The 17,782-nt window shown below is 41.7% G+C and overlaps 1 protein-coding gene across 1 annotated transcript in view; it reads right to left on the bottom strand.

Moving 5' to 3' along the window:
* Positions 1-2,617: 2,617 nt before the first annotated feature.
* Positions 2,618-17,782, bottom strand: part of LOC140719835 (delta-type opioid receptor-like) — a 33,264-nt gene continuing 18,099 nt past the window's right edge. Inside the window, exons 2-3 of the mRNA XM_073034762.1 lie at positions 5,974-6,329; positions 2,618-4,041 (exon numbers count right to left, since the gene is read on the bottom strand). Coding sequence (XP_072890863.1) covers positions 3,515-4,041; positions 5,974-6,329 — 883 coding nt within the window. The 3' untranslated portion in view covers positions 2,618-3,514. The remainder of the gene's footprint in view (positions 4,042-5,973; positions 6,330-17,782) is intronic.

A 17,782-nucleotide genomic window follows, 5' to 3' on the forward strand; every position in this document is an offset into this window, starting at 1 on the left:
CTGTCCATTTGGATCACCTGGGGTGAAGAAAAGGGATGTTCAGTGTTTTTCACAATCTCAGTGTATGAAAGATACTTAAAAGATAATGAAATATATATTCATGTAAGGATTGGTCTCGTAATGTAGGAAAGGCAGCAGACAGTTTGCACAACACAAACAGCAATACTGGCACGTGATGTTGATTGAGATTTAATGTTTACACCTCAGTCGACATTTAGAGCAAGCATTGGTGTTTGGTATAAATATCATACAAGAAAGCTTGACTTACTGAGAGTAATGTTATGAGGTCAATTACATTTATGTGAGAGAGCTAGCAGACCACGATTTAACATAGCATTCAAACGTTATCAACTCTGACAGCACAGTGTTCCTTAAGTAATGTGTGTGTCAGCCTGAATTAAGTACTTTCCTGTGCATTGAGACTTGGACCCAGAACCTATTTGCTCAAGAGGTCTGTATATTAACAATAGTTCCCCATCGGAAGAGTAATACTGTTGGGTTTCAGCAGCTTACTGAAGTCTGATGAGCACACTGGGATACTCATTATGGTTTTGCCTTTCCCAACAGATGGATAAAATATGCTTGATTTAGCTTGGATTCAGTATGCTTTGGGGTACAATTAGCATTCAGAAATATTGCAGGAATAAAATCAAACTGTACAATGAAAGAAATGCGTATTGTCTGTCCCTGGTGTACTGGCAGATATTTATCCGAAACTGTCTTCCCCATGAATGAAGGAAGTGCTTTGTCGGAGCCATGCATCTATTTACTGTTTGTGTTGTATTTTGTGTTACAGTATGTGTTTATTGTGTATAATTTGTCAAGTGGGTTGGGGTGTGGCAGAAGTGAATGAGTATAGTTACACATTCTTGCTTTGTCTTAGTCAGTTTAGTCTATTTGAGAGAGGGTGAGCTGGGGTGGGGGTGATTTTTTTTATTGACCTCTGATTATGTTGATTTTGCTAATTGGAACACTTTGTTAATTTCTTTATCACTAATTTTAGTTTTGTTAGTTTTGCTATCAATACATTATATACAAAACAAGGTAGGTGTTTCCAGCAGGGCAGGCAGCATCTATGGAAAAGAGTAAACGTTTGATATGTTGGGTCGAGCCCTTTCAGATGTGAGACATACTGAAATGTTGATTCTTTACTCTTTTCCATAGATGTTGCCTTACCTGAGTTCCTGTAGCATTTTGTGAGTTGCTTTGGATTTCCAGCATCTACATATTTTCTTGTGTTTAAGTTTTATGAGGATTCTGCCTGGATTAGAGAGCATGTGCTATGAAGTGAGTGTGGACAGACTTGGATAGTTCTCACTGTAATGGCAGAGGTTGAGGGGGGACCTAATATGAAAAGCATAGATAAAGTAACAATATTGTTTTCCCACGATTGGAATGCCTAATACTAGAGGCATGCACTTAAGGTAAGAGTGGGTATGTTCAAAGGAGATGTGTGGGGCAAGTTTTTTTTCCACAAGTGGATGCCTGGAATGTGTTGCTGTGGGTGGTGGTGGAGGCAATTGTGATAGAAACACAGAAGAGCTTCTTAGGCACATGAATATGTCAAGGATGGGGAATGTGGATACTGTGCAAGCAAAGGGGATTAATTTATTTAGGCATTTAATTACTAATTAGTTTGACTCAACACCCTTGTTCCTGTGCCGTACTACTCTGTGCTCTATAATACATTCTAACTGCTACTTCAACTGTTTCCATAACCTCATTTGGTCTCGCTTGATCAGAGATATTCCCATCCACCCCCATCTCCATTACTGAAAATTAAACTCTTTCCTAGTCCTGTTGAAATAATTTTGGCCCTTTCCACAGAGGCTGCCCATTTACTTGAGCGTTTCCAGCATTTTTCTGCTTTTATTTCAGATTTCCAGCATCTGCAGCTTTTCATATTTGTGTTGTCATCTGGTTTGGCAGCAAACATTAATGATCACGAGAGACATCCAGAATTTGTTTCACCATTACTGTAATCTCACTCAGCACTCAAGATGCATTCCTTGCATTGAGGCTTGATTGGTTCTGTTGAGGGGTATAGATAGGGTAAATGCAAGGAGGCTTTTTCTGCTAAGGTTGGGTGGGACTAAACTAGATGTCATGGGTTAAGGGAGAAAGGTGAAAAGCTTAAGGGGAACATGAAGGGAAACTTCTTCACTCAGAGGATGGTGAGAGTGTGAAATGACCTGAAATGGTGTATGCGAGCTAAATTTCAAGAGAAGTTTGAATAGGTACATGGATGGCAGGGGCATGGAGGACTATGGTCCCAGTGCAGGTCGCTGGGACTAAGCGGTTTAAATGGTTTGGTATGGACTAGATGGGCTGAAGGGCATGTTTCTATGCTGTAGTGTTCTATGACTATGTATTTATTGTAAATTAGAGCTTATTTATTGAATTGTACAGCTGCCATAAAATAACATATTTCATAATGTATGTCAGTGATATGAATCCTGATTCTAGACCAAGAGCATTATTTCAGCCCTCTGTTGGGGCAGCACTGAGCAAAGTACCATTGTCCATGTCAAGGCACCTTGAGTAACTCAGTCTGTTGCAGCATATCACAGAGCAGGGGTGATCTGGTGATGGGGTGCAATAAAGGTTGGCTGAAGAATATGTGATCAACTCTTTAATCCATGTGTTCACAATGTCAGAAATATTATACATATCTTAACTCTTTTTACAGCAATAACTTCAACCACACAGATAGCATTATAAAATATCAACCAATAAATTTCTCCCTGACATCAGTCCAGCAGCTGAATTTCAATGTCCCATGTGTCGAAATACTACCATAGAGAAACAGAAGGAATTCCTTTTAATTCGTTTCCTCATTTTCCAAATGAGGCATTTGCATGTCCTTTTGGGTTGAGAACGACTCTTAAGGAAATAAGGTGATTGTTTCATAAAAGGCTGCCAGCAAGAATGGAGATATCAGATCTGCCTACATTGCTTTAAGACAATTAAGTCTGTGTAATGAGTATATAAAAACATCTACATAACTCAATGCAGGGAGATACATTTAATTAATGGCTACTATAAACTATAATAGAACTTGTGTCATTATGGTAATTGTAAAATAAATTATGTGTAGTACCACTTTTCCAACAAAGGTTAGAAAACATTTAACACCAAGTAAAACAGCCTGACACATTGAATTAAGGCAACTTCTTCAAAAAAAGTATACCTTTGTGCCAAAGGCAGTGAGTGTGTGCGTGCATGTTTGTAAGCCTCCTATGTAAAAATAATTGCTAAGTTATTTTCCTTGTTACAAGCAATCACTTGAACTTTGTAAATGAAATTCTAACTAGATTACAGTGTGAACTAAACTCCCTGGAAAACTGAGGCAAGTATGCAAATGCCTCGATTTTCCTCCTTAAAGATTTAAATTACAATCATCATTTATTTGAAATAACAATGGTTAAAACTCTGTTGTGATTTGTGTTACTTCAGAATTCAGGTCCTGTTCTCTCACAGAGTGTGAGCCCTTTCTGGGCTTGTTCACGCCTAGTCATACTGGCTTGTTGACCATCTCAGAGGGGGTACAGGCGCAAACCGATTCCCTGGTGGTCTTTCTAGCTCGGGTGAAGCTATTTTCTTCCAACCTGGTACGCAGGGGCAGGCAGAACTCACGAAAATACCGCTTGAAATTCTCATCCAGGAAGGCGTAGAGCACAGGGTTGAGGCAGCTGTTAGTGTACCCCAGAGCAATGCAGAAGTGCCAGCTGACCGAAATCAAGGGACTTGAGCCAACTTTCACTAAGGCTTTGACAATGACGAAGATGTGAATCGGTGTCCAGCAGATGATGAAGATGGCTACCACCACAAGGACCATCCGTGTAATCCTCCGCAGGTTCCTGTCCTTCTCTTTGGAGCCTGAGAGGAGTCGGACGCTTCTCAGACGCAGGATCATGAGGCTGTAGCAGATTGTAATGACCAACACCGGGATGACAAAGGCAAAGATGAAGACGCAAATTTTGGTTACATTTTCCCAGTATCTTCTGGGCTCTGGGAATTGAATGCCACACATCACACTGCCTGCAAAGTGAAGAAGGATAAAGACCCATGAAAAATCAAAGTTATGTAGTATACACCTCAATCTCTGTGCCAGTCATGAAAACACCGGTTGTTTTGAATCTGTATGTGGTGTATATCCTAGTTTCTGCACCAGTTGTGAAGACACTAATTGTTATGGATAGTGGATTGGTTGCCAGTCAAGTGGGCTGCCTTGTCCTAAATGCTGGGTGTTATTGGAGCTGTACTCATCAGGATCAGTGGAGAATATTTCATCATGTGCTATGTAGGTGGTGTAGGGAATTTGGGATGTCAGTTGGTGTAACTTGGTGGAGTTCCTGCTTCTGAATTTTCCTTCTGTCCTTGTGTGGTTGGTAGTTGAGTTTCTGATCAATTGGTGATTGCCAGGGTATTGATAGAGGGTGATTGACAATTGTAATGCCATTAGATGTGACAGTTTGCATTAAAACTCTTTAGAGATGGCCAATGCCTGCCAGTCATGTGGTGTGAATGTCCATGCTTGAATGGTTTCTAGATCTTGGGGTGTCCCAAGCGTGGAATACCTCATTAGCTGAGTAACTGTAAATTGAGTTGAGCATTGAGTCGTTAGCAAACAGCCCCTCTTCAGACCTCGTAATAGAAAGTCATTGGTGAAGCAACAGAAAATGGTCGGGGCATAGAACACTAAGCTGCGAAACTCCTGAAGTGATGGCTTTGGACTACAACAATTGACCTTCAATAAGCACAATCATCTTTTGTGGATATCACTTCAAATAATGTACAATCATGCAAGAAAGCTGGTGCTTGTTTGACCTATCCCACTTAGAAAGTGCAGTCCCATACATCCTGACCTCTTCCTATTGCTTACTAGTTCATTCTTTTCAATTACAATTCCCTTTTGAAACCTGCTGTTAAATGTGCTTGCAGTACCCCTGCAAGTGATCCACCCCAGATTTTAACACCTTCCTGTGTTGAAGACTATAAGATCATAAAACATACAAGCATAATTTGGCCCCTCGAGTCTGCTCTGCCATTCCATCATGGCTGGTTTATTATCCCACTCAACTGCATTCTCCTGTAATCTTTGACACCCTTACCTATCTGCCTGTGCTTTAAGTATACTCAATGACTTGGCCTCCACAGCCATCTGTAGCAAGGAATTCCACAGATTTGCCACTTTCTGGCTTAAGAAATTCCTCCTCATCTCTGTTCCAAAGGGATATTCTTGTATTCTAAGGCTGTGCCCTCTGGTCCTAGACTCCTCTCAGGTTCCCAACCCGAAGTCTACAGAACCCTTAACAGTATTGGTCCATGGCGCAAAAATGGTTAGGAGCCCCTGCTAGATTCTTGAAACACTGATAAAACTATGTCCTGATGAAGGGTCTCGGCCCGAAACGTCGACGGTGCTTCTCCTTATAGATGCTGCCTGGCCTGCTGTGTTCCACCAGCATTTTGTGTGTGTTGTTAAAACTATGTCTCATTTTCTATTCTGGTTCCTTTACCTTTGATCTTAAATCTGTGTGGCTCTGGTTATTATGTCCCTGCCAGTGAGGATGTCTTTTCCTTAATAATTCTATCAAAAACCTTCATGAGTTCAGAAACACAAATAAGTCTCCTCTTAACCATTTTTGAGCTGCGGTGACCAACAGGTGGTGGCTTGGTTACAGTAATGTAGTGGTTAGCGGAATCACTTTACAGCGGCAACAATCACTGAATAGAGTTTGATTCGCACCGCTGTCTGTAAGGAGTTTGTGTGTTCTCCCCATTACTGGCTGTGTTTCCTCCAGGTGCCCCAGCTTCCTGTATGGCTAGGATTAGTGAGCTGTGGGTATGCTATATTGTCACCAGAAACATGGCAACTTGTGAGCTGTCCCCAGCATATCCTCAGACTGCGTTGATCATTGACACAAATGGAAGTATGTACGGTATGACAAACAAAACTAAGTTTTAACTTACCGTTATCATCTGGGCGTGTGATGGCCATGACCATGACAGGGACTCCGATGGCTGATGACAGCAGCCACATGCAGACATTAACAATCTTTGCATTCATGGGTGTGCGGAAATCCAGTGCCTTAACGGGGTGGCAGACGGCAATGTAGCGATCAACACTCATCATAGTGAGAGTGAAGATGCTGGTGAACATGTTGTAGTAATCAATTGATATAATTATCTTACACAACAGCTCTCCAAAGGGCCAGGTGTTCATCAGATATTTGGCGCTCTGGAATGGCAGCGTACTCGTGGCTAAGGCATCTGCCAGCGCAAGATTGAAGATGTAAATATTTGTAGCTGTCTTCATCTTTGTGTACCTGAGAAAACAATAGAAGCTCCATTATAGCTGGACATTTAATGGAAAAATCCCTTGGTTTCCTGCAGGGACTGACTCTTGCAGAGTAACACACACACAATGCTGGAGGAACTCAGCAGGTCAGGCAGCATCTATGGAGAGGAATAGTGTCAATGTTTCAGACCTAAACCCTTCATCAGGATCTTTCAGGACTCTTGTTGAGGTGACTACTAGTGATGCAGCCGGAGTCTACTGTTGGTATCCTGCTGAACTTGAACAGTATAGAGTATAGCTGTCCTGTACCAATTAGTCTCCAGCCTTACAGCCCTGAATACTAGTGCACAGGGTACCAGTTGCGAGAGAAAGGTACCCACATATTTTCCTTCCCCCCCCCCTCCCCAAGATCAAGACATACATGTGTGATACCGGAGCTGAGGTCAGTAACCCAATCCAAATCAAGGATTAGAGCAGTTCTTGCTAAATTATTAAATCCTCCAATTATAACTAACTAAAATATTCCTGAATACACAGTTCTGTCTGTTGTCCTGGAAGCCTCATGTGGTTCCTCCAGGTGCTCCTGTTTCCCCTTTCATTCCAAAACATCTACAGATTAGGATTAGTATGTTGTGGGCATGCTATGTTGGTGCTGGAAACATGGCAACACTTGCAGGCTGCCCAGTGCATCCTCACTGTGTTGGTTGTTAACGCAAACAATACATTTCACTGTGTTTTAATGTACATATGACAAGTGAAACCAATCTTAATCTTAAATCGGGTGTATGAAGTGACCTGGGAAGGGTAGCACCTCTGGTGAAGGAGCTCATGTGTCCATACTGGGGCAGTTTACTCATTCACCTTTGCTCACCAGACAAGCAGCTCTCACCTGTGGCTCCAAGTCACTGTTTGCATGTGTCAGCGGCCACACCCCCAGTACACTACTTCGGCAGGTGGGCTAAACCAGGTGCATGTAGCCAGCACACTTATACCCCGGTGAGGTAGGGCCATTCCTGCCCTAGCATGAAGTCAGCTCCGATGGACTGGGCAGATGAAATCTACAGTGAGGTCCAATGACCAGGAAGGCAATTCTGCAACACTTCGTAGAGAGTGAAAGGCATGATGTCATGGTCATAGTTGTCTACTGCAACCAAGGAACCAACACTGGACCCAGACTTATGAGGCTGAGAGAGTGAAACTGCACCAGTGCAATAGCTTTTCCACTTTAAAACTACCGCACAGATTTCCCATCATCGTCCGGTAAGACGGACAACCACCGTCATTAATCTTAAATATTTATATCTCAATCATCATCAATAAAAAGAGGTGATATAATCATTTTCAATTAGCTGGCTGTGTGGGCTTGCACTTGATGCTGGGTCCACTAGGTTACAACAGGGATTGCACTTCAAGAGGTACTGAGGCTGAAAAACATTTTGCAACATGCCGAAGTCATGAAAGGAATGACCAGATGTTGCAAAGAGCTGCAGAAATGGAAACCAAAAATGCTGGAAACAACAGGTCATTCAGTGCCTGCAAAAAGGAGGAATTTATGTTCCAGGTCTAAGGTGTTTCAGGCATCACTGTTGTAACCTGGAGCTTATCTGTATGAAGTACAGCCCCTTAGGAAGCTTTGTGATAATGGCACAGGGACCAAGATTTAGTCAGAGCATCAAAGGTTACGGGGAGAAGGCAGGAGAATGGGGTTGAAAGGGACAATAAATCAGCCATGATGGAATGGTGGAGCAGAGACAATGGACCAAATGGCCTAATTCTGCTCCTACGTCTTATGGTGTTAACGTTCCTCCTGAAGGGCAGAGTCCCTGATAAATGTACTGATACTACAATATGGACCAAGAGTATCAGTCTGCAATAGAATTGAACCCACAACCCTTCATTATGAAAGCAAGAGTGCTAAGACTGATCACCAAGGTATAGGCAAAACCCTTAATCTGATTTCTGATGTGTTACCCAGACACAACTGAGTTTGAAGGAAATGTGTACCTTGATGCAGTAACTACAAGAGCACAGTTAATTCTACTGGATTGATCTCATTGACAGTTATTGATGAATCTGACATGAGCATAAATTTTACCTCTATCTTCAGTCCAAGTTCCATGCATGAAGTCCAGCTTTGGCAGAACAGGAGATAGCACCATTAGTGGGATGAACCCATGTAGAATCTTATTCCTGAAATTGTCTGTTTTTTGTACCCTCACTTAACAAAAATCATTGTCTAAACTGTGCAAGTGCTGGATTGGTGGGAACTGAATTATCACCTGTCAGGTTTTGGATTGTATGGCCTGATTCACTTTCAAGTGCTCTTCATCTTATGTTCTCGATATTTATCACTTATTTATTATTATTATTATTATCAATTTTCTTTTCTCAGCTCAATCTGGTAAAACCTGAGGTATGGGCATAGCCAAGCATGCTCATTTGTCAATTGCTAGGAACTTTTGGACTATTTTCATGTTTAGTATTGTGGCTTTCTGAAGATTTACATAAATATTGCTGTGTAGCCCTAATTGTTTAATGCTATTGTATAGTGACTTTGGGATGACACCAGTTGTAGATATTACTACTGGGACAATGTATACCCTGTTCATGTTCCATAGTCTTTCAATTTCCTAGTTTAATTCAGCATATTTCTGGTGTTTTTCACTTATTGATTTCTGTAAGTTATGTATGTTTGGAATAGCTATATCTATTAAATAAGTGGTTCTTGCTTGTTTATCCTGTATTATTATATCTGGATGGTTACTAGGGATTGTCCTATCTGTAATAGCTGATCGGTCATAATATAAATTGTGATGTTCTGATTCTAAAACTGGAACATGTTTGGATTTATAGTAAGATGTGATTTCATTTGAGTTTGTATTTTAAAGCACACTTTTGATGAATGTTTGTCACTTGATTGTGCTGTATAAGTAATCAGATTGTGTTAAACTGCTACAGGATCCTAGTTTTTCTTGGCATTTTCTACATTTAACATCTTGAATTGTTTGTCTTTAATTATGTATTTTTGTGAATTTTTTTCTGTTAACCACCTGGTTCTCTATTGCCTCAAGGAACCCTATTATTATTGTTTCCATGTTTTCCCTTTATTTGCACAGTTTCATAAAAAAGAATCATAGACAAGTACAGCACAGAAGCAGACCCTTTGGCCCATCTAGTCTGTGCCAAACCATTTAAACAGTACAAAAAAATTGTTCTTTTGCACATTGGTTGTTTGTCCCATTTGGTGGTGGAGTTTCATTGATTCTATTGCATTTCTTGTATTTACTGTAAATGCCCACAAGAAAATGAATCTCAGGGATGTATATGGTGACTTATGCACTTTGATAAATTTACTTTGAACTTCAATAGGCTGTCTGAAAATATTCTCAAATCATAACTGTTCCTTGGGTGATTTAATTTTGAGTGTTTTTTTAAGTACACAACTAATGTGGCTAATGTTTGCTTTATAGTATTTTGAAATGTTTCAGTAAGTGCTGGAAAGTCTCAGCAGAGACACCGTCTGTACAGAGAAGCAATTACCAATTTGTATCCAAAGTTGCAATTTGACATTCTCAGATTTCTACTATTTTCTTCTCACCATTCATTACCTACTTAGAAAAATGGTTAACTAGCTACATTAAATTACAACTTTTTTTTAGCACAACCATTAAAATGGACAAATAGTGACTGTATGTTTTCCTGAAATCCTTGATAGGATGCAGAAGTGGGCTGAGAAGTGGCAGATGGAGTTCAACCCGGAGAAGTGTGAGGTGGTACACTTTGGAAGGACCAACTCCATGGCAGAGTACACAGTAAATGACAGGATACTTGGGAGTGTGGAGAAGCAGAGGGATCTGGGGGTACATGTCCCCAGATCCCTGAAAGTTGCCTCACAGGTAGATAGGGTAGTTAAGAAAGCTTATGGAGTGTTAGCTTTCATAAGTCGAGGGATAGAGTTTAAGAGTCACGGAGTAATGATGCAGCTCTATAAAACTCTGGTTAGGCCACACTTGGAGTAATGTGTCCAGTTCTGGTCACCACGCTATAGGAAGGATGTGGAGGCATTGGAAAGGGTACAGAGGAGATTTACCAGGATGCTGCCTGGTTTAGAGAGTATGCATTATGATCAGAGATTAAGGGAGCTAGGGCTTTACTCTCTGGAGAGAAGGAAGATGAGAGGAGACATGATAGAGGTATACAAGATATTAAGAGGAATAGATAGATTGGACAGCCAGTGCCTCTTCCCCAGGGCATCACTGCTCAATACAAGAGGACATGGCTTTAAGGTAAGGGGAGGAAAGTTCAAGGGGGATATTAGAGGAAGGTTTTTTACTCAGAGTTGGTGCGTGGAATGCACTGCCTGAGTCAGTGGTGGAGGCAGATACACTAGTGAAGTTTAAGAGACTACTAGACAGGTATGTGGAGAAATATAAGGTTAAGGGTTATATGGGAGGCAGGGTTTAAGGGTCGGCACAACATTGCAGGCCGAATGGCCTGTACTGTGTTGTTCTTTTTAACCATGTATGTTTTGTGTTGCTGTAATGTGTTTTGTGTAAAGTGGTCCAGGAGGAACGCTGTTTCATTTGGCTATATTCACAAATGGTTGAATGATAATTAAACTTGAACATTTATTTATTTAGTTTGTTTATTGACTGATAGAGATACAGTGTGGGATAGGCCCCTCCAGCCCTTTGAGCTGTGCCACCCCAACAACTCCGATTTAACCTTAACCTGATCATGGGACAATTTACAATGACCAATTAACCTACCCGGTACGCCATTGAATTACAGGAGGAAACCGGAGCACCCGTAGAAAATAAACATGAAACAATCCCACTAGGACAAATTCCAGTGGCAGCAGGCTTTCTACACAACATGTAATTGGTAGATATTTTTGATGCAACCAAATTTTGATGTGCATTTGGAAGGGCCAGGCACCTTTGGTTTACTCTTTTGCAAGTTGCCGCATAGGAGTGGCACTTGATGGGAGGGCTGCTGCCCGCCAGCACCAGCAAGCTCTGTTCCATCCTGAGCTCCAGTGCTGATGGTGTGGAGTTTGCAAGTTCTTCCTGTTACTGTATGGGTTTCCTCCACATATTTTGGTTTCCTCCCACATCCCCAAGATGTACAGATTGTTATGTTAATTGGATGTTGCAAATTGTCCTTGTAAGTTTTACCCTCCACATTCCTGTCAGACTTGATGAGAATGTGGAGAGGGAGAAAAAATATTAGGGAATGTTCCATTCAGTAGCCATTTATTAGGTACACCTGCACACCCCGTGAATGCAGGTATCTGATCAGCAATCATGTGGCAGCAACTCAATGCATAAAAGCATGCAGACAAGGGGTTCAGTTGTTGTTCAGACCAAGCATCGGATTGGGGAAGAAATGTGATCTAAGTGACTGTGACAGTGGAATGATTATTGTTGTCAGACAGAGTCGTTCATGCATCTCAGAAACTGCTGATTGTTTTCACGTCCAACAGTGTCTATAGATTGCAGGGAATGGTGTGAAAAACAAAAAAAAAAGAAATCCAGTGAGCAGCAGTTCTAAGAAGAAAAATGCCTTGTTAATGACAGATCTGAGGGGAATGGTCAGACTGGTTCAAGTTGACTCAAAGCTGACAGTAACTCAAATATCCATATGTTACAACAGTGATGTGCAGAAGAAGTGGGATGGGCTGCAGCAGCAGAAGACCCAGTTGGATTTAATCAACTGGGCACTGAGCGTATTGAAGAAATGTGAACTGACCTGGTGTCCTGCTATGATGTCTAGAATCCAATTGCACCATTCCCTTGGTGTTGATCCAGATTATCTATCTGGCACTCTTAAATATGATTGGAGTGTTACCCACTGTTTGACCTACAGGGTTGCACAGGTTACTTCTCAAGCAAATGGAGCCCCGTGACTTGCCTTTCATCAAATCATTAATGCCGAGAAGAATTTTTAATCTCGAAGTAAATCATAATGAGATCTGTCAGCCTGCCAGATACAGTTTTTAAGATCCTTTGCTTTGGTAAATTGGAGCAACAAAAATGTTAATCTAACTGTAAAAACAAGTTCAGCAATTAGCCAATTATAAGCTGAGTGTGAATAGACACCATCTTTTTCAAATTTATAGCATAATAAGAGCTGCTACTGTGGCATTCAAAACACAAAAATACAACTGCAGATGCTGCGGATCAAAATAGGTACACGACTCTGGAAGAACTCAGCAGGTCAGGTAGCATCTGTGAGAAAAGAGTAGCCAATGTTTCAGGCCGAGACCCTTCCTCAGGAATGGGGCCTTTCATCAAATCCTGATTCCCCCATTCCTGATGAAGGGTCTCGGCCTGAAACGTTGGCTACTTTTTTCTCACAGATGCTGCCTGAGCTACTGTGGCATTAATTGCTCTCTGCTTTTGCTGAGTTAACTTGGATGCATGCCACAAGATGCCAGCTGTTTAGCGATATAGGAAGGATCTCTTGTGGGAAAGTCAGCACTGGAGATTGTGCAGGTGAGTCTCAGAGCAGAAGTGCAGCAAAGAAAGGAATGCTGAAATGGGGGAAGATCTGGAAATTAAATGTCCTCTTTGATTAAATTGCGAGATTGCTTTAAAATGCATCTAATTTACTGATGTTTCTCATAGAGGAAGAAATATAGAAAAAGTTGCAGGTGTCACCCTTCCGATCAATGAAGCGGTTTCACTGATCGTCCACGTTGATACCCGGTTTCCTGATTTCTCTCCATCTTCCTTGATCTCTTTAACATTCAGAAATATATGTACCTCCTTAATGTCTTGGAAGAGAATTCCACAGTTTCACAATCCTCTGCATGCTAGAATCTCCTGATTTCAGTTCTGAAGCGCATGCCCCTGCTAAATGTGGTTAAACACCCACCAACCTTGATGGCCAACGTTGTTTAATTTATATACTCGGCTTTGACTTCCAAATGAGAATTATTATATGGCAAACAGACTCAAAGGAAAAATGTTCATGAGGAGTCACCCACTATTATTCCTTCTGTCCTTCGTCAAAAACATTTCTGGTGGATGACATTTCTGGTCATGGCACAATGGACATAATCTTGCGTCAAAGAAAATGCAGGGATTGGCATCAATCATGGTACATGGTCATTCTCAATCTCCCAAAAGCCTTTGTGTCATTTGAGGGAATGTGGAACACTCTTTTCCAATATGGCTTTGGGCAGAAATTTGTCTCAGTCCTGCATTTGCTTCATGACTTAAACCAACAAGTTGATAATAGAGCCAGCCTTGATGTCATCACCCTGATACCTTCAACAGTATGATGGCAGAGCATAGTACTAATGGTAAGACTCTTGGCAGTGTGGGGTATCAGAGGGGTCTTGGGGTCCGTGTCCATAGGACACTCAAAGCAGCTGCGCAGGTTGACAGTGTGGGTAAGAAGGCATACAGTGCATTGGCCTTGAGATTGAGATTCAACACCCAAGAGGTAACGTTGCAGCTATATAGGTCCCTGGTCAGACCCCACTTGGAGTGCTGTGCTCTGTTCTGGCCACCTCACTACAGGAATGATGTAGAAACTATAGAAAGGGTGCAGAGGAGATTTATAAGGATATTGCCTGGATCGGGGAGCATGCCTTATGAGAATAGGTTGAGTGAACTCGGCCTTTTCTGCTTGGAACGACGGAAGATGAGAGGTGACCTGATAGAGGTGTATAAGATGATGAGAGGCATTGATTGTGTGGATAGCCAGAGGCTTTTTCCCAGGGCTGAAATGGTTAACACAAGAAGACACAGTTTTAAGCTGCTTGGAAGTAGGTACAGAGGAAATATCAGGGGTAAGTTTTTTATGCAGAGAATGGTGAGTGTGTCGAATGGCTGCTGGTGACGGTGGTGGAGGCTACAATAGGGTCTTTTAAGAGATTCCTGGATAGGTACATGGAGCTTGGAAAAATAGAGGCCTATGGGTAACCCTAGGTAATTTCTATAGTAAGTACATGTTCAGCACAGCTTTGTGGGCTGAAGGGCCTGTATTGTGCTGTAGGTTTTCTATGTTTCTAACACTGCACCTTGGCTCCCACTAAAGTAAGCGAATCTGTAGAAATAAAAGGAAAATGTTGAACATCTTTTGCCTAGATTCCAGAACCAAAGTCACTGGTGATGAAGCATAGAGAAGCAACTTGAGCCACTCCAGTTTGTTTACCATCACAACAGGTCAACATCCAATGCCATTTCATTGACTCTCCATTCAGCTCTGGAACATCTGCGCAGTGAAGATCCATATATCAGGATGCTTTTCATTTACTACTGATCTGCATTCAATACTATCAACTCCTCAAAACTAATCAATAAGCTCCAAGTCCTGGACATCAAAACCTCCTTGTGTAACTGGATCTTCGATTTCCTCATTTGTAGACCTCAGTCTGTTCAGATTGGCAACATCTCCACCCCAATCGGCATCAGCACAGGTGTACCACAAGACTGTATTTTGCCCCCTTATGTGTGGCTAAGCACAGCTCTAATGCCATATTCAAGTTTGGTGACAACACCACTGTTGTTGGCCAAACCTAAAGTGGTGACGAGTCAGCATATAGGAGGGAGATATGGCTGAATGGTGCAACAACAACTTGCACTCAATGTCAGCAAAATCAAAGAGATGGATATTGACTAGAGGAGGAAGCCAGGGATCTATGAGGCAGTCCTCATTGGGGCATCAGAGGTGGAAAGAGTCAGCAATATTTAATTTCTTGGTGTTATCATTTCAGAAAATCTATCCTGGGTTCAGCAATGTAAATACAATCATGAAGAAAGCATGGCAGTGCCTCTATTTTCTTAGGAGTTTGTGCAGATTCATCGTGTGATCTAAAACTTGACAAACTTCTACAGAGGCATGGTGCAGAGAATACTCACTGGTTGCATCATGGTTAGTTGGGAACATCAATGCCCTAATCTGGAAAAACATTGCAAAACGTAGTGGATATAGTCCAGTCAATCACAGGGAAAGCCCTCCTCAGCATTGAGCGCATTTACAAAGGACGCTGTGCAAGAAAGCAGCATCCATCATCAAGGACTCTCCCTACCACCCAGTCAGTCACTCTTCTCACTGCTGCCATGAGGAACAACCACACAACCACACCATGATTTGTTCTGTTTCATTCTCCACAGATGCTATCTGGCCTGCTGAGTTCCCCCACCATTTTGTTTGTATTTTAGATTTGCAGGGCTTTGCTTTTTAAACCTCCTTCTGAAGGAATTTGTTTATCAGGCCTTGGTTCTTACTGAGTTTCTGGATGTTAATAAAAGTGTCAAATGGATGCAGATATAAGATTCTAATTCTAACCGGTGATATAAAAAATGCAGGGTTATGCAATTTTATATCCTGAATAATTAATAAATAAAGGTTCCATGTCAGCAGCAGATTGAATTTGGCTGGGATATCTCAGTTAAAAAGTTACACTGGTCAGTTTTCACCCAGGACTCCCTTTAATCTGTTGAGTATAATCTCAGTCACCCGATTAATATGTACAGTACCTCTGTTTATGATAAGTGTAAAAGTAGATGAAAAATCAGTTAAATAGTTCGTCCTATAATAGTTGATTATATTTCCTTCTCCTGAATTAATTATTTATTTGTGCTGCAGGTTTATTTGATGTTTCAGCTGCAGTAGATGAAAGCTATGTTATTGTATTTTACCTCACTCATCCACCATCTCACAATTACATTTACTGAGTACCCTGTTCTGCAAATTGCTTTGGGATGTGCTCAGATTACAAAAAGGTGTTATGTAAATATTTCTCCCTTTCTATCGATTTCCGTGCTAAAGTGAAGCAGTGACCTGAATTATCTCTGTTACTTGTTTGTGATGGCCTGTTGCTGTTTGCCTGAATGCACAATGCCACTGGCAAAACAAACAGAACTAAATCACTCCCGGTCCATTTTCTCAGTGGCCTTGTGAGGGAATACACTGCCCAGTTTAACACTGAGCCTTCTGGAATGCTTTTGGCAGAACTAACTCTGGAGTATTGTGTGCAGTTTTGGTCACCTACCCACAGGAAAGATGTAAATAAGGTTGAAAGAGTACATAGAAAATTTATAAGGATGTTGCTGGGTCTGGAGGAACTGAGTTATAAGGAAAAGTTGAATAGGTTAGGACTTTATTCCTTGGAATGTAAAAGATTGAGGGGAGATTTGATAGAGGTATAGATATGATCAATGCAAGCAGACTTTTTCAACTGAAACATAGAAACATAGAAAACCTACAGCACAATACAGGCCCTTTGGCCCACAAAGCTGTGCCAAATATGTCCGTGCTTTAGAAATTACCTAGGGTTACCCATAGCCCTCTATTTTTCTGAGCTCTATGTACCCGTCCAGGAATCTCTTAAAAGACACTTGTATCAGCCTTCACCACCGTCACTGTCAACCCATTCCACAAACTCATCACTCTGCGTTTAAAAAAAAAACAAAAAAAAACAACTTACCCCTGACACCTCCTCTGTACCTACTTCCAAGCACCTTAAATCTGTATCCTCTCGTGCTAGCCATTTCAGCCCTGGGGAAAAGCCTCTGTCTATCCACACGATCAATGCCTCTCATCATTTTATACACCTCTGTCAAGTCACCCCTCATCCTCTGTTGCTCTAAGGAAAAAAGGCCAAGTTCACTCAACCTATTCTTACAAAGCATGCTCCCCAATTCAGACAACATCCTTGTAAATCTCCTCTGCACTCTTTCTATGGTCTCCACATCCTTCCTATTGTGAGGCGACTAGAACTGAGCACAGTACTCCAATTGCAGTCTGACCAGGGTCCTATATAGCTACAACATTACCTCTCGGCTCTTAAACTCAGTCCCATGATTGATGAAAGCCAATGCACTGTACATCTTTTTAAACACAGAGTCAATCTGTGCGGCAGCTTTGAGTGCCCTATGGACTCGGACCCCAAGATCCCTCTGATTCTCCACACTGCCAAGAGTCTTATCATTAGTACTATATTCTGTCATCATATTTGACCTACCAAAATGAACCACCTCACACTTATCTGGGTTGAACTCCATCTGCCACTTCTCAGCCCAATTTTGCTTCCTAGCAGTGTCCCGTTGTAACCTCTGACAGCCCTCCACACTATCCACAGCACCTCCTACCTTTGTGTCATCAGCAAATTTACTAACCCATCCCTCCACTTCCTCATCCAGGTCATTTATAAAAATCATGAAGAGAAGGGGGTCCCAGAACAGATCCCTGAGGCACACCACTGGTGACTGACCTCCATGCAGAATATGACCCGTCTACAACCTTGAGTGGGCAAGCCAGTTCTGGATCCACAAAACAATGTCCCCTTGCCTCCTTACTTTCTCAATGAGCCTTGCATGGGGTAACTTAGCAAATGCCTTGCTGAAATCCATATACACAACATTTACTGCTCTACCTTCATCAATGTGTTTAGTCACATCCTCAAAAAATTCAATCAGGCTCGTAAGGCCCGATATGCCTTTCACAAAGCCATGCTGACTATTC

The sequence above is a fragment of the Hemitrygon akajei genome, chromosome 32 (genome assembly GCF_048418815.1).
Source record: "Hemitrygon akajei chromosome 32, sHemAka1.3, whole genome shotgun sequence".
Lineage (NCBI taxonomy): Eukaryota > Metazoa > Chordata > Chondrichthyes > Myliobatiformes > Dasyatidae > Hemitrygon > Hemitrygon akajei.